A 22,194-nucleotide genomic window follows, 5' to 3' on the forward strand; every position below is an offset into this window, starting at 1 on the left:
GGGCCAATTTCAATCAAACTTGGCACAAAGTATCCTTGGGTGAAGGGGATTCAAGTTTGCTCAAATGAAGGGCCGCGCCTTCTTCCAAGGGGAGATAATTACGAAATAGCAAAAATTAATGGCATTATTGAAAAATCTTCTTCTCAAGAACCAATGGGCCAGGAAAGATAAAACTCATGTGGAATTATTGTCAGGTAGTGTAGATTCAAGTTTGTTCAAATCATGACCCCCGGGGGCAGGGTGGGGCCACAATGGACGATCATAGTTTTACATAGGGATATATAGGAAAAATCTTCAAAAATCTTCTTCTCAAGAACAGTAAAGCTATGATTGGTCATATTTATTTGGTAGCATCCTCAGGTGGTGTAGATTCAAGTTTGTTCAAATCATGACCCCCCGGGGTAGGGTGGGGTCACAATGGACGATCAAAGTTTTACATAGGAATATGTAGGAAAAATCTATAATATATCCTACACGATGAAAATAGAAAGATCAATAGCCTTATAACAAAATAAAACAAGAGGCTCAAGGGCCTTGAATCGTTCTTCTGACAAATTGTACAATCTATCACTTCTATTAATATTGAAGCCCTAACTCTAAATATCCTAAGACCCAAGATGCATCAACTGACAAAGTTTGATGATTCTTAGCCAGTTAGGACTGAAGATATTTCAATTTAACTATAAAATACATGTACCATAAGTAGGTCACCGTGACCTACTTTTTAATTGAAATTTTCTGAGGACTTATGATGCATTAATTGATAAAGGTTAATGATTCTAAGCAAATAAGTTCCTGAGGTATTCAAAAGTAGGTCACTATGACCTACTTTTTGGTTGACATTCTTCGAAAAATCCCAAGATGCATCAAATGATTCTAAGCCAGAAAGTACCTAAGATACTTAAATAAAGTCATAAAATGTCAAAAGTAGGTCATGGTGACCTACTTTTTTGGTCGAGATTCTCCGAAAACCCAGTGACAAAGTTTGATGATTCTTTGCCAATAAGTACCTGAGATATTCAAAAGTAGGTCACCGTGACCTACTTTTTGGTCGACATTTTCCGAAAACCCAAGATGCATCAACTGACAAAGTTTGACAATTCTAAGCCAATAAGTTCCTGAGATACTTAAATATAGCCATAAAATGTCAAAATAGGTCATGGTGACCTACTTTTTGGTTGACATTCTCCGAAAACCCAAGATGCATCAACTGACAAAGTTTGATGATTCTAAGCCAATAAGTACCTAAGATACGTAAATATAGCCATAAAATGTCAAAAGTAGGTCACTGTGACCTACTTTTTGGTCGATGTTTTCCGAAGACCCAAGATGCATTAACTGACAAAGTTTGATGATCATAGGTCTGAAAGTATTCAAAATATGCCTTTTAAACAATTTGAAAACAATCCTGCAAAATGTAAAAAGTAGGTCACAGTAACCTAATTTTTCATAAATATGTTTTAAGGCCTCAAGATGCATCAACTTACAAGATTTGATGATTCTAAACCTCTCAGTGTCTGAATTAATGGGATTAAATGTTTTAGAAAAGATTAGCCATAAAATTCAAAAAGTAAGTCACGATGACCTACTTTTAAGTTGACGTTGTTCAAGGACCCAAGATGCATCAACTGACAAAGTTTGATGATCATAGGCCTTAAAGTGTGCAAAATATGTCTCAAAATCAATTTCAAAACAAATGCCCGCAAAATTAAAAAAGTAGGTCACCGTGACCTACTTTTGAGTTAACATGATGTAAAGTCCTAAGATGCATCAACTTACAAAATTTGATGATCCTAGTCTTTATAATAAGCAAAATATCAATGTTTTTATAAAGTAAAATTTTGGTCAACTTTGAAGTGACCTTGATACCACGCCCTTTGCCCCAAGGTAATTCCCCGTGCAAATTTTAATCTTCAACATATCCTGATCCTTGTTTGTAAGCTTGGTGAAAATCAGCCTGGTGGTTCTGGAGAAGAAGATTTTTTAGCAAACAGTACTTTTAGTTTTATTTTCCTGTTTATCTCCCCTTGTTTAAGGGTCCCAACCCTAGTTTTAGTATAAATGGTAGCCCTTGGGCCAAGGATACCCTGTGACAAATTTGACAATAATTGGCCAAGGGGTTCTTGACTTATGGCCCATATTCTAAAAAGTTTACGCACACCGCACAAATGGCCATAGCATTAGCTCTTTGAGCCTTTGGCTCAGAAGAGCTAATAAAAAAAATAAACAAAAGAAACAATCTTTTTCGAAAATAGATTGTCATACAAACAATTTATTCATTCGCCGTACATGTATATTTCCACATTACAGATTTCAATAAAATTGCGTCATTATTTTCCAATAAAATTCTGGAAGAAAAATGGTCATATCAAACATATTAAACTGATCATGATTACCCTTTTCACTGTTTAAGCATTGCATTCATGCGTCTTGTTAAAAAAAATCTATGAAATATTAAAAGTTATATAGTCAATACGGAACAAATAAAAAAAATATTGATTAAAATTTAAATTTCGGAATACAATTAAAGCAAAAACAAACATTTGAACTTATTAGCTTTGGTTATCTTTTCAATATGTTTAATTATTATGTGCTTTTAGTTGAGTAGCAGCATGTAATATCTGCATTTAGGAAACTTACGAAAAATACATCGAACACAGGAAACAAAATTTAATTTGTTCTTTAGAAAATATGGCATGTGCAATGTCTCCATACGTAATAAAATAAAATAAATAAATTTGACAATATTATATCACGGAATTAAACAATCAGTCAATCAATCTAAATGCCTGAATCAGGCGCGGATCCAGGAATTTTTTTCCAGGGGGAAGGTCCACCCCAGTGAAAAAAAATCCAACCCAGAAATTTGTCAAAAAAAAAAAAAAAAAAAAAAAAAAAAAAAAAAAAAAAAAAAAACTGTGAAAATCCTATTTCGTGGGGTTGGGGTGGGGTAGTCGTTGACTTCCAAATCTTCTTCATACCTAATATGACTTCATACCAACTTAACCATATCCAAGTTTTTTATGGGAGGTCTGCATTTTCAGGGGGGGGGGGGATCCAAGGTCACTTTTTACTTGGTTTAGTATATAAACTCACATATTTACATCGTCGCAAGCCACGGGTTTTGTGTCCATTCTATTTCCACAAACCCGTGGCTGCTTCCTACCAAATTCTCTCGTTCTCGCGACTGAATCATTGAATATTTATTAAGTAACGCCAGATTTACCTTGACCAATGAAATCAATCTGTAGCAATTTCTGGTACGCCCGTAATGAAATCATGTTTGCTATGCTTGGCAGAATTATTTAAAAAAATACGATAGATCCTGAAGAACAGAGGTGAGTAACGTATATTCTAAAATACTTACAAAGTTTTACTTTAAAATACAGGGTTTCGAATGTAGACGTTGTGTGAGAACGCTGAATAGCGTTACTCGTTGAGAAAGGAAATTCGAACCGAAGTTGATGTACAGCTCGTGGTTATGGTTACATCCAAATACAAGATAGACTGATCATTTTCATTGGTTCTGACTTGAAGCGTCAGATGTTATTCCATTGGTTGAATGTATGTTATTAATATTCATGAGAACGAGAGAAATTTGTAGGAGACAGCCACGGGTTTGTGGAAATAGAATGGACACAAAACCTGTGGCTCGCGACGATGACATATTTATAATCTATAAACTCTGAACGTTTTCTCAAGGTTTGGCTTACACGTACTTGTTATTATGACGTCATTTACGTAAAATGACGTTGATTCTAACCGTTGCTGGCAAATGGATGAGTAGTACCTCAATATACTCAATTTATAATAGTATGAGAATATACTTTTGAAATGAAATCGTGTTTATTGAGCATATTCAATAGTAATAATACCGGTTTTATAAGTAACAACTCATTTATTTGAAAAAATTCATGGCGTCATCGCTGGTATGAAATTCACTTTGTTTATCCATAAATTTTCCTGAAATTTTCATGATATTCTACAAATAAGCCATAAAAACTTTAATGTTATGCAATAAAAAGATGCAAAAGTTCAATAATTATTTACGTTGAAAAGAAGTAAAAGAAATACATAGTCACAATTCATTTCAATAAAATCGGCCTAAAATCGGCCCCGTGGCACTCTACGCAACTGTGTAATCGGTCCAAAATCGGCCCTTTGGCACAGAAGTGGTTAATTCAATAGCATCTGAAGTTTTAGGATACATATCAAGGAACGAAACCATATTATTAACATAAATAGGAGTTGTTTCTGGTTTTTTTTTTTTTTTTTTTTTTTTTTTTTTTGAGAATTTGATGACTGTGCTTTTTTCCAAAAGCGACGAAAAAGACGAGGAGAGGTCTTGTCATTGTTAGACACAAGAGATTTATTTGAATTTTGGAATGTTTCCTGACACTTTGTTGCAGGGTACTTACCAGAACACTTCAAACAACTGTGACTATATTGACAATAAGGACGAACACAAAAACCGTTGTTATTGAAATCGAAACAAGCTTTTTGATGGGGTGTAAATTGTCTAGGAGCACTTGTAGAATTTATATATAATAGCCACAATTCTTGGTCGATTTTGTTCCAGGGAATACAAGCATTTCTTGCTTTCTTAAGACGAAATTGCCTGTCTTCCCTCCAACCAAAACCTGTTGACCGACTGGCGGCGGCTTTTACATTTGCCATATACTGCAACTGCTGTGCTTGGTCTGAATAAGCACCTAAGTATATAAGTAGTATAGGCGTCCGTTGGCCACCCCCTAACACCTGCTCACCTGTCAATTATGTAAATGAAGACCTGCTCACCTGTCAATTATGTAAATGAAGGTCAGAGGGGTGAATACATTAAACCTGATCGATTTTAATTAGGGATCCCAATCGATAAAAGATCAAGGTCACCTGACGTGTGGGGTTAATTAAGATTAATTGTATGCAACGTTGATAATTAGCATATAGATTAGGACGATTGAATGGTGACGTATAGTTTTCTTCCTCCTTCACGAATCAATTAATTTTCAGATAAATGATATTAAATATTGACTCTAAGGATAGAGATAAAAAGGAAATGAGTAGATTAAAATTACGTACATAAATAGAAATGAAAGACACAGAATTTAATTTCAGGGAAAATCCAAATCAACGTTTAGAGAGGAAATAATTCACCGATGTTAGTCCCCCCCCCCCCCTCTTTCAACACACACATACACCAACACCCTAAGCCTCTCACACACACATTTTTAGGAATATTCCAGAATTATGGAAAGTCTGTGTGTGAAAATTAAATTTACATCATCTTATGGAGAGTTTAATTTTTATAATTGTACACCTTTGAAATTGAAGTTTTCTTTCTTCCTTTTTTTTGAGGGGGGGGGGGGGATAATAAATTTAAAGATCATGATTCTGATTCTTTTCTTGGAATGTAATATAATTTGACATGACGAATCACTCTGCAGAACATTCTTAAAGAGACTTTTTATAATTTCAAAAGCAATGTCCAATCACGTGAATTATTGGTAAAGATTTTGCTTATAAATGATCCATTTCAACGCATTTAGATTAGTGTTCCCATAGACAAGCGGAAGATGACCGAGGAAAAGTGCTCTCTGCGAAAGCGCTGTACTGCGCTACGAACCAGTGGAATTCTTGGAATACTGGCAGCTTCATGTATGGTTGTGGCTTTGACAACCATTTCCAGTTTATCTACAAGATCATCCGTAGTGGAATCACCACATCAGAATGAATCCTTTATTGATATCAAAGCGAATGACACACTGTGTGAATTCATACAATCTTTTTCAATCTCTGGAAATGTATTTGTGACCGTATGCTTATATGGAAATATTATGCGTGTGGACCTGAGGGTTTTCTTAAATAAGAAAGCCACTATAAAAGGATTGTACCTGACTACGACACAATGGAAAAGACTATTACAGATCATTCCATTAATTAATGACACAATGAAGAAGTTTCAGTAATTCTGCATAAAAGAAAAAAAAATAGTATTGGATACTCTCTATTTTTTAATTTCATGAAAAAAAACAATATCTTGTTGGACATCTTGTGGTTATTTTGTTCTTTCTTCTCTATTGGTTTTACATCTGGGATCTGTGAAATGAAATAAATGAAGAATAAATGGAAATAAAGTAAAACTGATTTCATTTTTTTTCTGAGAAAATAAAACGGGAATCCAGTTTACTCCGGGAAAACAAATACGACTTTTGTGAAAAAGAGGAAAAATCTATCGTATGACCGAATAAGGTTTTCATTTTCATTCCATCGAAATTAATCCAATTTTTTTTTTTTTACATACAGATTACTTGTTTTTCTATGGAGAGTGAGAGAAGGAATGTGACGAATTTAAAGAAAAATATTAAATGTAAAGAAAAAAAACATTGTATAGACTTACGGAGGAATGATGATCTCCTCCTGGTCTTCTTCCTGGACGTGGTTTTCTTTCTGGTCTTCCTCACTGAATTCCCTGAAATGAAGAAAATAAATATTAGTTAAAAGGAAAAAAAAAGTCACTTATTATGATAAATATTTTCACCTGTACATTTCCTGAAGTAGTCGCAGAAAAAAAATGTATTCTTTTAAAGTACATTCTTGTACGATATACATATATTTATTAAGGGTTAATTGTTTTGAAATAAAAAAAGAGAAAACTTACAGCGGAATACACGCCAATTCCGACTCCGAACTACAATATAAAAAGGAAAATTACCGTGTGTGAAGGAAACAGTATTTTAAACACTTAATTTCTAATTCAGTTAATTTCTTTTGTTTAAACTTATATTGATGTTTGATAATTGTGAAAGTCACTACTCACTCGGAACCGATCAGAATGGGGCCCGACTCGTTACTGAAATTTTATATTTACATAATTTAATTTAAAAAGAAAAAGAATTGACAAATAACCTGAAAAGAAAACAATCAGAGGATGTGTTGATTTTTTTTTCCTTGAAAATTTTTGTTTTGTACCGAGACTTAATTATAAGACAATTTATATTTCCATTTGCTTTTTATACTTTAAAGTAAAAAAAAATGTATATATGGACGAGAGGAGATAATGATTGTTCTAACCTTATTGGGGAGACCTCCCACTTTGGGAGAATAGATTCATCGGCATTCCTTAAAAAGAAAGAAAGGATGAAAGTGATACATTTTCTTGGAAAGAATTGTAATTCTCCATTTAAGTTTCAATTATAGTATATAAATGTCAAAACACTCAAAGTGAAACTTACTGATTAGTTCGTTTTCTGAGGAGAGTCCTTGGACGACTGGGGAAAAAAAACACAAGAAATTTAAGATGAAGGAAAATATTTAATCTAGACTAAGCGTTTAAAGACAAGTGATTAAAGAGAGAATATTAACCAAAGTCTCGGTCTTTTGGGGGCACTGGGAGTTTTAAACCTTTAAAAAGTAATGAAACATTGACTTTTATTGAATAAAATGATTTATCTGGTTAGTGTTAAAAAATAAGCATACAATATATCACCTGAATCAATTTTTTTGTAAAAAGGATGAATAAAAATACACTTTAACTGACCAGGCCCCCTCCACTTTAGGAGTTGATGTTCTCCTCTCTCTACTACATACTCTGTGCTCTTTTCGTCTATATTAAGAGAAGGCGAATGTTGATCAATGTGAAAATTAAAAATAAATTACTTAACATTAGAAGTCATTGAAAAAGATTTTCCATTCACAATTTAATTTAATCCACAATTAGACAGATACTCACGGACACTTCATGGTCCTCATGACCTCCTGGATTTTGTCCAGGTAAAAATGGATCTCCTCCATTTTTGAACAATTGCAAACGCTGTAATATTTTAAACGAGTTTACTATAAGACGATTAATTCAAATGTTTATTTATTTATTTTCTTTCCAATTAGGTTTATTTCTATCTTTCTATTTAATTATTTTTTATGCGTGAAAAATATGAATGAATGAATAATAAAAGTATTAATCAGAAATTAGGTGGGTGGGGGGGGGGCATATTCACTCACCTTTCCATAGTCTTCGTATCCTTAATCCAAAAAGTATAAGATTCCTCACGAAGAGTTACAAAAATTAATACAACACTTTTTTATACCCCCCTCCCCGATCCCTAGCAGATGGTTTTTTTAATTCGATAATAATTGGAGTAAATTTAAATTAATGAGTCGGATATTCTGACAGGGCGGAGCTAAGGTTATGAAATAAGATAATTCCAATGAAAATTCTGAATTCTCTCAAATTTCGGATCATGAAATAAATGAAAAATAAAGAGTAGAAATGAGCATACACATTACATGTATGAACTGAGTCGTCAAAGAAAAAAAAGGTTTATTTCGAAAAGTCAAATGCAATGTTTCAACGAATCCAAAAAAAAAAAAAAAAATAAAACAAAAAAGTTATTGTTGTCTGGCTTAGTGCATGATGTGGACTCCATTTTTTTTCTCTCTCTAGGTCAGCATCACTAATTGAGTAATTATTTGGCTGGGTAACTATTAAAGTTTAATAAAAGATATTTTATCAGAGATAAAAGTTGCATCTATACACTCTTCATTTCGGACGTATTATTTTGTCGTTTTAAGTGCAAAATGTGTTTGTCTGTGCTTTTTTGTTTTATCATGGTTATACTGTGTGTGCCTTACGCTTCCTGTTCCTGTTCCTGTGAAACCGAATATCAAATAGCCACCTGTTACCAAGTATCGGTGTGTCCAGTCAATGCAGAGGTCGTAAGAGTAGAGTGTCACGTTAATGAAATTATAACCAATACCGAGATTCCTCAGGTGATCATTCGCGGGGAGTGTCGGAATTTAACGCAATACACCTTCTTGTGCAGATATAAAATAAAAGAGATTAAATTGACATCAACCGGTGAACATTTTTTATGCGAAGGTAATATCTTTTTCTTAAGATATCATTGCATACTGATGTTACGATGGTGGTAAAAGAATAGCATGACACCTAAATATTAATATGTATGTAGAACAAGAAAGGAAAGAGAATTAGGATTATAATGTGAAGTCCCGAAAACATTTCTCACAATGAGATCAATGCTTTATTTAAAAATCAACTAATGAGCCTATAATCCCCAGCATCCTTTTGATTAACACACCCTTGTCGGGTACATCAAAGATTTTTGTACTCTATAAGTAGACTCTTTCACTCGTGGGAAAATTGACTCTCTCCACAATCTTTGTCTCGCAAGTCACCTGGTCTTTTATTCTTCCGCTTTTTGTTTTTTGGTCTTATTGCATTATTGTTAAAAATGACGTGTGATCTACACGACGGCGAGGTCAGGTGTGGAGGTAATGTTAATTTTGTCGATGAAGAATTGAATTAAATATGCGCATTTTTGTTCTCTTTTCTTTAGAGAAATTTAAATGGATCGACGATGATTTATAAACGTTTATCATTTCTTTTTCTAATGAAAGAATAATTATTTCAGTTGCAACAACAATGAACCCTCTGACGTCTGCAGTGGCAGAGAGACGTGAGTCTTCTTTTCTATGTCATGCTTTTGAAGTTGATGAGATTTTTTAATTAGATTAATTAAATTCAGATCTGTAAAATGTGGAATCAAGTGGAAACAAAAGCGATTAATGAATTGAATTGATCATTTTTACAGATCTAATTTATTAAAAAAAAACCGTTTATTGATTTTTTTTTTTCTGCATTAATGTGATCCATGTCACTATCTGATAATCATATTTTCCTTTGCTTCATTGATAAAAGAAAAAAAAAAGTTAAGAATCACAGACGACCAGTATCAATTATATCTTTCATTCTGATGAAAATAAAAAAGAACTTGATTATAATTTTAACCTATGCTTTACATCGTAAGTGATCACGTTAATGTTGAAAAGTTTTTGATTTACGTTTTAATTGACATGAAGTTATTTTTATTCATTTTGTTTGTACCAAATAATTATACAAAAAAGGAAGTTTTATTCTTATACCAAGGTCTAGAAAATATTTCTCACATCTTTTAAACAGTTCGATACATTTTATTACAAATACTTTTCTTTGGACTTTAGAAGTCACATCAGAGAAGCACTCTAAACCGGAACTGACGGCTACGGTTCCGATCAGCACTCCACGTCTCTCCGATCAGACTCACCACAGTGACATTCCATCCACACGCACGACTCCTAAGCTTTTACAGATATTAATCAATTCTTTCACCACCAAAACAAACACAACCCATAACCACACACCATATAATGTCACCGACTCATTATTCGTTACCCCAGAAATCCGGCAGACAAACGACAATTTCACTTTAGCTATTAACACTAGTACCCCGTCTTTCCTCGCTGCGACTATGTATGATAAATTAACTAACACAACTAATGATTCTATTATAACTGTTTTAAATACTAACAATCCGCATGTTCCATCCCCCACCCTGCATGACATCACTGCGGTGAGTCGAACAACCCCTCCTCTTATACCCGAGACGTCAAATAGTAGTTTCAACGAGTTGGATCCTGTGGACTCTCTGGGTATTTAGCATGATGTGTATATAAGTATATATATATATATACATATATATATATATATATATATATATATATATATATATATATATATATATATATATATATATATATATATTCGCATTTATTAATTTATTTTACACATGTATTCATAAATTTTTAATTCTCTTTGTATTTAACATTTTATTTTCAGTTTTAGTTGCATGTTGAAAATAATTTCCCATCAGTTCATTTAAAAAAAAATGAATACAAGTAATTATATAATGCGTGGTTTTGTTTCTGTTTTGTTTTGTTTTGGTTTGTTTGTTTGTTTGGTTTTTTTTTTTTTTTTTTTTTTTTTTTTTTTTTTTTTTTGATATGTACATTTAGAAAGTGAAGTTCAGAGGGGAAAAAATAGGAATCGGAAATTGTGTCAAGAAAATCTAATTAATAAAAATCAAATAAAAAACAAAGATTATATAATTTTAACGATGCGATGTTTCTCTTTTTCCGAGAAAATTTTATGTTAAAAAGAAGCGTAAGTTTATTATACATAAGAAACTTATTTAGGTTATCTTTTGATCTAGTAAACGAGGCCTTAGGAGTGGGTATAAGTGGATTGGTGCTTGCCCTCGCCCTTGCCCTCGCCCTGTGTCTGCGCTATCTCCTAGAGAGATGGCGCAGACACAGAAGTAGGAGGTTGGCAGCCTTTGAGAGAAGCGTGAGATACCGGCACGGCGACGAGGACACTACTCCAAAGTGTGTCCTCGACCATGAGATGGCAGCCATGACTTCCGGGAAGCGCCGCGCACCACCGCCCCCAACACCCGGCAAGGGGGAAAGGAGGCCACACACACGAAGTATGGGCCCCATTGTGGAGGTGTAATTTTTTGTAATAAAGAAATCCTTGAACCCATGGGGTGTTATTGTCTTTTTATTCAAATCATTCAGGAAATGAAGGAAATAGTAGTCGAGTATTACGGAATACGTTTAAATATCTTGTTATTTACTTGAATTTTTTTTAAAGAAAAGATTAACTTTTATTGCACATTAGAAGTGTACATAATGTATCTTTTTTTGACTCATTTTTATGGAGGAGTTCATTTAGATAAAATCTACAAAATACGGATGATGAAATCGTTGAAAGTATAGGAAGTTTTTTTTTTTCCATCAAGAATTCTTCTTCAGCAAGATGTGGATTTGTCCATTAAAAATTAAGTAAAGGTGAAATGACAAATGAAACAGCTGAAAAAATATCGCATAAAAAATGTAAATGACGTATCGACGTTTTGAGATGATATTGCATGAAAATGACATCTGGTAATGTAGAAAATGAATTAAATGAATAAGTTATATAAAAAAAAAATCTTTGCACTTAAATGTTAAAGAAATTGGACAATGAAATGCTTTCATTTTAAAGTGGATACTCTGTTTAGAGATTTGTGAAGCTAGACAATCTGAACGTTGTCTTTCAATAAATTTTGTTAAGGAAAAAAATCAATATAACAGGAGATGGGTTAGACTATGATAGAAATTAATGAAACCCTAGTCAATAAATATTAATGTTACTTTGTTTCATTACGAATCAATAAATTAAGTATCGAAATCTGAGAGTGAAGAAGTGATGCAAAATTTAGATTGTTTGAACGCATGAAATACAATCCTTAAAAATATCCTCCCCCCAGCCCCAATCCATTCTCTTAGCTATTCAGTCAGCATCCTGATTTTTACGCATCATCAGGAATATCCAATGAGAGTAATTTAATCACTGCAAAATAATGAATCATATTTTTTCTTCATCACTTTGTTCCAGAACGTTATGAAATCACGGTGAAATCTATTTGAGAAGACTATATACACCCTCCTCCCCCCCCCCCCCCCCAGTCAAAATGTTTCAGTGTGGATATTGTCATCTAATATTCGATACATACGACAGTGTGATGAAACATGAGAAATTACACGAAAAAGATAATTTCAGGTACGTCAATAATTTGATTTATCAATTTTTTTTAGTGAACCATTTTTTTGTTGTTGCTTTCTTTCAAAATATTATCACAGGCGCAAGAGCGGTAACTCTGTTTTTGTTTGTGTTTCGCTTTTCATTCGGTAAAATCAAAATAGCAACTGTAATACAGGGAAAGTGTTTTTTTTAAACGATATATAATCTCTTTACAACTGATGATTGTTTCAGAGAATCAAAAAGAATAAACATGAGATAGAGGAGGGGGATTTTATATAGAAAACAAACGTAATGTCGGGGGGGGGGGATCAAAGAATGAAAAAAAAATCGCAAATTGTCTCATAAGCAAATAAACTGAAGTAAACAATTGAAAAATAAAGGTTTATGTCCTTGAAACAAGACATTATTTCCTTTATTTACAAAGTAAAAAAGATTAGTCTCGCAGATGTTATTAATACTGGTGAAAAATTAAAAAAAAAAAGAAAGAAAAGGAACTAGATTTTAAAACAAAATCAAAGAACCGAAAGTACTTAGAGCATAGGCAATTTTCCAAGGAAATCAAAGTACCGAGAGTACTGACAACTTTGCAGAACTGTAAATTATTAAGTCATTCAACAAAGAGAAGATTACTTATTATTCCATTTCTTTGGATTTCTTTGAGTTATTTATTGATTTTATTCATTATTTATCAATTCATTTCATTTATTGTAGACTTTTTGTTCGAGAACAAAACTTATTTCAACAAATCGAAGACATGGACTGGTCCGATATACCAACAAGCAGCACCAAACTTTCCGAAAATCAAAAAGGTGTTCAGCATTTCTGCAGACGGGAGAGTACTTCCTTACAAGATTTCACTGACATTGCAGATTCTTCTTTTCATGCAGATCATTCTCTTTTAGCAGACGATAACATTTCCAATTTTCTCGAGTTCTCCGACATCGCAGATACCAGCTTTCACGAGATTGACTCCCTTTTAAAGGATGATGATTTAGATGTTTTCGGGGACCCCGTCAGGAATCAAGTAGGAGCTGGTCAGGACGACTATAACATAAAACTTATCAAAGAGAAGTCTTTGAGAAATATGGGTGTTGTCGACGTCAATTACCAGTTGACATTCAATGACAGATTTTTTCAAGAACAAAAGAAAATGAAAGAAGTAAAGAACGTTCTGAAGGATGCATTCGAAAAAATGATAAATCATGTGAAGAAGAATCTTCGACCTGGCGACATCATGCGGGCAGCCATTCACAACCAGCATCTGGATTTACCTGTCTATGTTCCATGTCGTCCGATGCAAGATATGGACGCCGAGGTCATGATGGAAAGTTTGTCCATTGTACTTAACAGTAAACAAGATCTCCCTTTCGACTCGACCTGTCGTATCGATGTCGGAGCCATCAAATACCCACGCGGCGGAAAAGGTGTCAAAATGACGACTATTAAGGCGACAATCGTTAATAAATCATCCGTTGTACGAATTAAAAATTCCGATAATCTCTGCTTGTTACGAGCGGTTCTCGTGGGGTTTTGTAGCGTCTGCAAAACGGAAGAACACGAATATCAAAAAATTAAAGCCTTACACCCAACTTTTTTCTACAACTGATATTCTCCTCCAGTTTGAGAAATGTCCTGTTTGGTATTGGTATCATGTACGTGATAACTACAGGGGAAGACAGGACATTCTCACCAGAACCCTGTGCCAGACATTGAACATTGTTGACGATCAGCCATTGACCTATGCCGTCATCCCGAAGTTAGAGGAATATTTCAACATCAGTATTCATGTCATCAGTTCTCATCTAGGTGACACGTTTTCTTACGTCAGTTCGAATCGAGACGAGGAAAGAAAAAACATATTTTTGTATCATGTGATGGAAGATTCGGAACATTTTCATGCCACAGTGAAAATCAGTGGCTTCTTTACAAGTTCGTATTTCTGTCAGTCTTGTCTAAAACCCTACGAACACAGACACAAACATAACTGTATCAATCATTGCAATGTCTGTTTGTCAGATACCTGTGTGAAACAGTGGACCGTTATATGTCAAGATTGCAACAGGACCTGTAGATCCATGGCCTGCTTCAAGAGACATAAGATTCCAAGTGAAAGCGGGACTGTACCTTGTGATCTCCTTTACAAATGTCCGATCTGTCAAAAAACCATGGAGCCGTGGGAGTTAAAGCCCAAAGACCACAAATGTGGCTATTTCAAGTGTAAATCATGCCAACAGTACGTAGAACCCGACCATCTCTGCTACGCGAGGAGTCACGTCACCTCGAAAGATAAGGGTCGACGCTACATCTTCGCCGACATAGAAGCGTCACAAAAGGACGAAATAGTTCAATGCGAATGGGGTTATGTCCCTCGTCATGACGAGAACTGTGCACAGTGTCGAATAGATGAAAACAAATGCTCCAAGTGTCGACTTTGCAGGCATTGTCTGAAATCTTACTGCGGAAAACCGAGACATTCCGTAGTCTTAGCCGTTTGTCAGAGTGCCTGTGCAAAGTGTGGGGTCAAGGACGTCACTCCCCAAAGTACTTGCGAGTCTTGTGGGGATCGATGTAATCGATGTTCCAAAAAAGATAAAAAGACGAAACAATATGTAAATCCTCCTTGTCCCGGAAAGTGTGGTTTTCGAGAGCGCGTATTCAAGACCCTGTACGATCTCGGTTCCTGGATATTTCACGAGAACCACAGAGGGTATACGGTCCTGTTTCATAATCTGTCTTACGACGGACAATTTCTGTTACAATACCTGTTATCGCAGTCCCTGCGTCCGTCGTTCGTCATCTACAGAGGAAGTAAAATTCAAATGTTCAACGTGAACAGATTGCAGATCAGAGTGATCGACTCTTTTAATTTCTTACCCATGGCCTTGGCAAAATTACCTCAAGCTTTTCAGCTAGAATCGTTGACCAAAGGTTATTTTCCTCATTTCTTTACGTGTCGTGAAAACTTAAATTACGTGGGCCCTTATCCGACAGCCGACATGTACGGAGCAGACGGTATGTCAGTGGCAGGAAGAGAAAAATTCTATCGATGGTATAAAGAAAAAGTCGACAGCGGAGAAATGTTTGATTTCAATCGCGAAATGGTCAAGTACTGTCGGAGTGACGTTGACATTCTGCGACGGGCTTGCCTAAAATTCAAAAATCTCCTCCACGAGGCCACGGGGATGGACGGAGGTCGCGCCGTGGATGCATTTGACTCGTGCACCATAGCATCCCTCTGTATGGACGTCTTTAAGCAAAAGTTTCTCGAGGAAGAGTGGCGATTTCTAATCAATGAAAATGATAAAGATATCTGGTTGAATGCCAAAATGCTGAACGGAAAAACAACAGTTTTTTATGGTGATCGCTGGTTAACCATGGACGAATTCAAAGCCCTCGGAATTGAAATCATCAAGGAAGTTTTTGTCAAATCGCCCATAGCTCGACCTCCTCCTAATGGGTATCAAATTAAAGTCCAGTTCAGTAAGAAATCCATTGCCTGGCTTGAATTACTGATGTTTCGATCAAGATCTGTCGGCCAGAATTTAAACATCCAACATGCACTGAACGGCCGAGGAGAATACAGGGTTCCAGGGACCCGATATCGGACAGACGGTTACGTACCACCGACTCCAGATCATCCCTCTGGGATCGCCTACGAATTCAATGGGTGTCTTTATCACGGATGCCCCGTCTGTTACAAAAACGGTGACGACGTTCTCCTTCCCAATTCGGAGCAAACGGTTTCGGAGCTTTTAGCAATGACGCGTCTAAAAGAAAGACAACTGAAATCTCGCGGACTGAAGGTCATCAGCATATGGGAGCACGAGTTCGATATCATGATTAAAAAAGATGCCGAGGCCAAGGCTTTTGTCGAAAATCTGGAACTGGTCGATCGACTCGATCCCCGCGAGAGCCTGATGGGGGGACGCACTAACGGTTGCATGCTATACAAGCGGGCGACACAGGGCACTAAAATTAAGTACGTTGATTTTACTTCACTTTACCCTTTCGTGAACAAGACGTGTCGGTATCCGATAGGACATCCGGAGATCGTAACTCGTGATTTTGGCGACATCTCTTCTTATTTCGGAATTGCTAAGGTCAAAATTTTGCCACCTCGTGGTCTTTTTCACCCCGTGCTGGGTTATCGAACGCAAGACAAGTTAACTTTTCCACTTTGTCGCACGTGTGTAGAAATTGGTCAAAAAGATCCTTGTAAGTGTTCGGAAGCGGACAGAGCTCTGACGGGTACCTACTGCACACCGGAACTACAGAAGGCAGTCGAAAAAGGATACAAAATACTCAAGATTTACGAAGTCTACCATTGGAAAGAAACAAAACAGTATGACACCCATTCCAAATCCGGGGGACTCTTTGCCTCCTACATTAATATGTTTTTAAAGATAAAACAAGAGGCTAGTGGACGTCCCGAGTGGGTCAAGACAGATGTCGATCTGGACCAGTATATTGAAATGTACGAGAAAAAGGAGGGCATTCGCTTAGACCCTAACAAGATTGAATACAACTCGGGTCTTCGGAGTCTGGCAAAGCTCCTTTTAAATAGCTTTTGGGGAAAATTCGGACAGCGGATGAATCTCACCAAGACACAAATACTACACGACTCCCAGGCACACGTACTTTTTCAACATATGGCTAACCCTACCATCCAAATCGAGGATTTCAACATTGTTGACGAAGAACATCTGATGTTATCTACTAAACGAATATCAGAGGAAATGTGTGACCCGGGACATACCAACGTTTTTCTGGCATCGTTTATCACCTGCTGGGCCCGGCTTAAATTATACGAGCTATTGGACTTGTTACAAACTCGTGTCTTATACTGGGACACGGATTCTGTTATCTATACTCAAAAAGAAGGCGAAGTTGAACCCCCCATCGGTGACTTTCTGGGCGAACTCACCAATGAATTAAACGAAGGTGACTGGATAACAGAATTTGTCTGCAACGGTCCTAAAAATTATGCCTATAAGACGTTCCAGGGAAAGGAAGTCTGTAAAGTCAAGGGCTTTTCATTGAATTATGCCAATTCAATGAACTTAAATTTAAGCAGCATGAGAGACGCAATGTTCAATCGTGACGATCCCAACTTTGGTAATTACCACACAGTAAATCCAAGCAAAATCTGTCGTCAAAAAATCCACAGTGAACTCTATTCTCAAGAGGAAATAAAACAATACGCAGCCGTGTACACAAAGCGTGTCGTGCAGCCGAACCTTACCACGCTCCCCTATGGTTATTAAGGAAAAAAATTCAGATCATTTCTACTTTTATTTAACCTTTTTCTTTGTATATATATATATGATAATAAAAAAACAGAGATATGTTCCCCGATTTACTTACAACATTAAATCATCTCATGTTTACACAGGTGTTGTTTTCTTTCTTTCTTTTTTAAGAAGAAAGCCATTATAATCATACACATTTTTTCAGTATTTTTCCATATGAAGAAAACGAATTTTTCCTTTTTGATTACTTTTTTTTTTTAAAATGTCAACCACATTGTTTTTCTCTTCTTTGGAGCACGCTTGCCAGGTGGTGAAGTCGCCTTCTTCTTTCTACTTCCCACGTATAACAGACCAGATCCAGATTGTTGTTTAATTTTTTCTTCCACTTCTATGTCAGGAGTCAAAGAAAAAGACTCTTCGGTATTAATCCCTTGTTCTCGAGTGTCCTTATTTTTTTCGTCATTCTCTTTCTCCTTCATCCGATCGTAAGTCGTCTTCCTCACGAGTAGATATTCCTCCGCCATCTTCTTTAAAGTAAGGTTTAAGAATCAAAGGAATTACCTCTGCGTACTTCTGAAGTAACTGTTTAATATGGTTGCTACTCACTCCACGATCACAGAGAGACTGAACGAGTTTCTTGTATTCAAACAGTTTTGTTCGATAATAACCGGAAATAGTAAAACGTCCCATGTAAAGATTCAGAGATACCTCCCTGAAAGCTTTTATTTGCTCCTCGGAGGCCATGTCAATAATCTTCTTTCTTTGCGACTTATCTGCAGCTAATAAAAATTGAAGGAATGCTTTATGACGTCTGATCCTTTGTGACATGATGACGGAAATGATCGATTTTCTATAACTTCTCACCTATTTATTTGGGTCGATAAACCACCGTCTCTCCTTCATTCGGTAAAATATTGGTTCTCAGACGTCTCTCTTCTGGACAGTGATTGGTCAGATCCACCAAAATGTATCCGTAAGGACGCTTGACCGCCTTGGCGTAGGCGTCCATCCAATATTTGGAGTGACCGGTAAATACTTGACTACCAAAAGTAATAATCTGACGATTGTCTCTCACGTTTTTAAACAAGACGACATGCTGACAATTCAATAAAATGCTTTTGGCATATATCCCGGGAGGAAAGAGGTTCTGTGAAAGCAGAAAAGCTGCCACTTTGGAATGCGACACCATTGTCTGAAAGAGATGAAGAGCGTCCGGGCTTTTGGTCACCAAATGAATCATATCGTCTAGAATGATGACCGTGTGAGGGGAATCCTCAGACCATTCTTTGATTTCTTCTCTGCTAGGCAGTCCTTTATACGTGTCAAAACCTGATAACGTAGACTTCATGTCCTCGACAATCGGTTGCTCCTCCATGTAACAATAAACTATTTTGTTAGGTGTAACATCAAACATCTCAGAACCGTGTTCCAATAATTTCCACACCCAGTATGTCTTTCCAGACATGGTCCCCCCTATGACGGCAAACGACGTTGGTGTCTTAAATTTCATAGCTCACTCTTCGACGCCTTATGTTGAAATGAAGAATTTGAATCATATCATTCTAATTTATCACAAAGAAAAAAAATCACACAAACACACACGACTGCGTTTGACGAATTTTATTGAAAAAGCAATTGACTTTATTTGCATACATTTACAAGCTAGATCACAACACGTATATGACAGTCACATATTAAATACATTTCTGAAATAAAATAAAAGGAATAAAAAAACCCCATAGATTTATATACGGATATATATATTCATACCCCCCCGGGGGGGGGGGATCTGGGTCTCCGGAGACATGGGTTCCGGTATCCAGGTTTCCGGAGACATGGGATCCGATATCCTGGTTTCCGGTGACCTGGATTCCCGGTATCCAAGTCCCCGGAAACCTGAAAAACTATTTCCATTCTTACGTCTATTTACAATGAAAATACACATCTATGTGAGTCTTTTTTTTTTAATTTCTTTTTCCACCTAAAACGAAATTTCGCACTGCATTATCGGAAGTGAATTCAGTTATCATTTCAAGACTGTTATGCATAGAAAATCCTTTTGCTCGACGAAAGAGGTAGAACAGAACGTGAAAACCACAAGTACTGGTCGAGTCAGGTTGTACTTGGACGTTGTTGTACAGACAGGCAAAGGCGTTTCTATCAATGAAATCCCTCAGTCGAATGTCATAATCTTCCGGTAGTCTTCCAAAACTGTCATAGAATTCACATTCAGTTCCATTCTTAAACCAAAACGCAATCCAGTGAGAACCTCTGTCTTCCATGGGGTCTGTGTTGCAGACGAAAGCGGAGGGAAAACGGGTCACTCGTGATGGTAAAGTGTTTGACGCATAGATTCCTCGAAAGAATGGCTTTAGTTCGGATAGAGAATTCACAATACGGAGTATCTGCTGTGTGTCCATTTTTTTCTTCTCACAACTGTCTGATTTCTCTAGTGTTGTCAATCAAGAGAAGGCCGGGGCATTCACAGTAGGCTATGGCACTTATGGTTACTGCGGTTGGCTCTGAGAAACGTGCGTACACTCCGACGTTTCCTTGATGTACAAAGTTAATATACCCTTCGCCGAGGTCAGTGGGATCGAGGTCAAAGGTATATATAGCATAACCCTCAGGAAATTTCTCACGATCGATGACCAGACTTTCGTCTTTAAACCACCTTTCCGAGGACTGATAGAGGTTACAGAGAGGAGTAACGTAATTCTTATTGGTACCAAAGTCTAGCTTCATCGGACGGACGGGTGTCGGCTCACCGTTGACATACAGGACAATCTCCGATAGATTAAAGTGTTCGAAATTGAAAGGATTGTCCCCGTAGCTCCCATTGACGGCCGACTGTTTGACAAAGGTCACGAACATTTTAGAGGGTCTTTTTCCGTTCCATACGTCGTCCCAGAAAAATTCGCTGGTTTTAGCTGAAATGGTAGTCATCTTGACGTCGGTCCTCAAGTAGTTGTATCTTGCCGGTGATTTGAGGATGGCATTGGCGTGATTTACCTGAATGGCACTATCCACTTTCACTTTACAAGCCTTAAACACGGTGTCTAATATGGTGACTTTGTAGGCGGGTGAAGACTCACCACTCATCAAGACGAATTCGTTCTTCGATCGAAAAAGTCTGAGTTGTACGTCCACTCCGTTGATGAGATATTTGTCCAGATAGAAACAATCCACGTAGAGGGGACCTTCCAGATCAAAAACCCTAGATTGTTGCGTGAAGACGTATCTCTTTCTCAGAGCCATGTTAGTTCCTGATGCAGCGTCTGGGTCTGCTAGGCCTTCTCCATCGGGCCAGAATAACTGAGTCTGCATTTGGGATTTTGAAGCCCCCATTCCGGTTGACAGCAGTACTTTTAAATAAGCTTTCCAGGGATAATTGTTGGCATTGTGAGAGACACATTTTCCGTTCATATAGACGTCAATCTGAGAAAACAGAGATTGAAGAGGCAAATTGATTATGCCCGTCTTTTCCGAAGCAGCCAGAGCCGTTCCGTCGGCCTTGGTGATTTTTGCCTTGAGATATAGTCGACTCTTTCTGAGGTCTAAATACTCCCCCCCATTTCCGGGAATAGAAAACTCCAGAGGTGCCGTGTCCAAGTCAAAAGAAGAAATGGGTCGGGTTTCCTGGAAATAGATTTTGTGTACGGCCACTTGATTGGGTGGATCTGAAAAGAGAGCCAGTTCGTAAGGTTCAGCCATTGATGTATTCAGTTCACTTAAGAAGGCCATGATTTCTAAAAGATAGGTGTTCCCTTTAGCTTTGACTTCTTCTTGCTTGATGTCTTGTCCTTCTTTTTCAAACTCTTCTTCTTTGGTTTCTTTTTATTCTTCTTCAACGCTTTATTTCCTTTTCGGCCTTGCTTCTTTTTATTCTTCAAGTATCCTTTTCGTTTGAAGACTGATGAACGACTGGTGGATTTCTGTCGCTTTTTCCTTTTTATACCCCTCTTGAGGGGCATGTGGGGTTCGTCGTTACGCATGGATTCTTTCAAATCGGATATGGCTCTTTCTTGCTCGGCGACCACTGGCGCCACCTGTTGAATGTCATGTTTGGGTGACGAAGGAGTCGGGCGGACAGGTATCATGTAAGCTCTTCTTCTGTTCAAGATTCCACCACCTTTCTGCGTCTTGCGTCGAATCATGGGAATAAAGTTCTCTCCGTTCTCGGTGTGTTGAAATTGATCCCACAATGCGGTATTCGAAATATAAGTCGGTCCAGACATGTTTTTACAAGTGACGAAACACGAGTGTTAACGTTGATTCTCCCACTAAAAATGAGGCGTCTCGGTCGTCTTTGTCCTTTATATAGACGTGCAGATCTGTAGTTCATTGATGCGTAAAGGAATGCGATAAGGTCGACGAAAAATGAGATTTTTCGTCTGTTCTAAATAAACACGTCTTAACAGTGGAACTTGGCGATCTCCCACGATCGAGTCATCACAGATGGAACTATACACGAATATTTCCCCACTCGATAGCTGACCTATCCTTTCGTTGTGAAATTCCGTCATT

General features: G+C 36.8%; 2 protein-coding genes and 1 long non-coding RNA gene across 3 annotated transcripts; 1 reads left to right on the forward strand and 2 right to left on the reverse strand.

Moving 5' to 3' along the window:
* The first annotated feature begins 870 nt into the window (after positions 1-870).
* Positions 871-1,321, forward strand: LOC133200437 (uncharacterized). The gene is made up of 2 exons (XR_009722940.1): positions 871-931; positions 1,030-1,321. It is a non-coding gene; the product is annotated as an uncharacterized LOC133200437 (long non-coding RNA).
* A 4,717-nt stretch (positions 1,322-6,038) lies between these two features.
* LOC133200435 (uncharacterized) lies at positions 6,039-7,829 on the reverse strand. The gene is made up of 9 exons (XM_061336235.1): positions 7,730-7,829; positions 7,538-7,603; positions 7,363-7,401; positions 7,233-7,268; positions 7,072-7,119; positions 6,818-6,850; positions 6,659-6,688; positions 6,398-6,469; positions 6,039-6,096 (listed from the first exon to the last, which is right to left on the reverse strand). The coding sequence occupies exons 1-9, from the start codon at positions 7,789-7,791 to the stop codon at positions 6,084-6,086; spliced, it is 399 nt and encodes a 132-aa protein (XP_061192219.1). The 5' UTR covers positions 7,792-7,829; the 3' UTR covers positions 6,039-6,083.
* A 12,268-nt stretch (positions 7,830-20,097) lies between these two features.
* Positions 20,098-21,411, reverse strand: LOC133200488 (uncharacterized protein F54H12.2-like). Its single transcript, XM_061336278.1, has one exon. It carries the CDS (start codon positions 21,409-21,411, stop codon positions 20,098-20,100), a length of 1,314 nt encoding a protein of 437 aa, XP_061192262.1.
* Between the last annotated feature and the right edge of the window lie 783 nt (positions 21,412-22,194).

This window comes from Saccostrea echinata, unplaced genomic scaffold (genome assembly GCF_033153115.1).
Source record: "Saccostrea echinata isolate AGI-Se365-2 ecotype Australia unplaced genomic scaffold, CSIRO_AGI_Sech_v1 ptg000040l, whole genome shotgun sequence".
NCBI classification, from domain to species: domain Eukaryota; kingdom Metazoa; phylum Mollusca; class Bivalvia; order Ostreida; family Ostreidae; genus Saccostrea; species Saccostrea echinata.

Bases quoted from the DNA above. Each gene is read 5' to 3' on its own strand.
- LOC133200435 (XM_061336235.1), bottom strand. From the start codon at position 7,791: ATGGAGGAGATCCATTTTTACCTGGACAAAATCCAGGAGGTCATGAGG. The intron at 7,120-7,232 runs GTAAGTTTCACT...TTTCTTTTTAAG, and splicing joins CTCAGAAAACGAACTAATCA to GAATGCCGATGAATCTATTC. The intron at 6,689-6,817 runs GTGAGTAGTGAC...TTTATATTGTAG, and splicing joins CCCATTCTGATCGGTTCCGA to TTCGGAGTCGGAATTGGCGT.
- LOC133200488 (XM_061336278.1), bottom strand. From the start codon at position 21,411: ATGGCCTTCTTAAGTGAACTGAATACATCAATGGCTGAACCTTACGAA.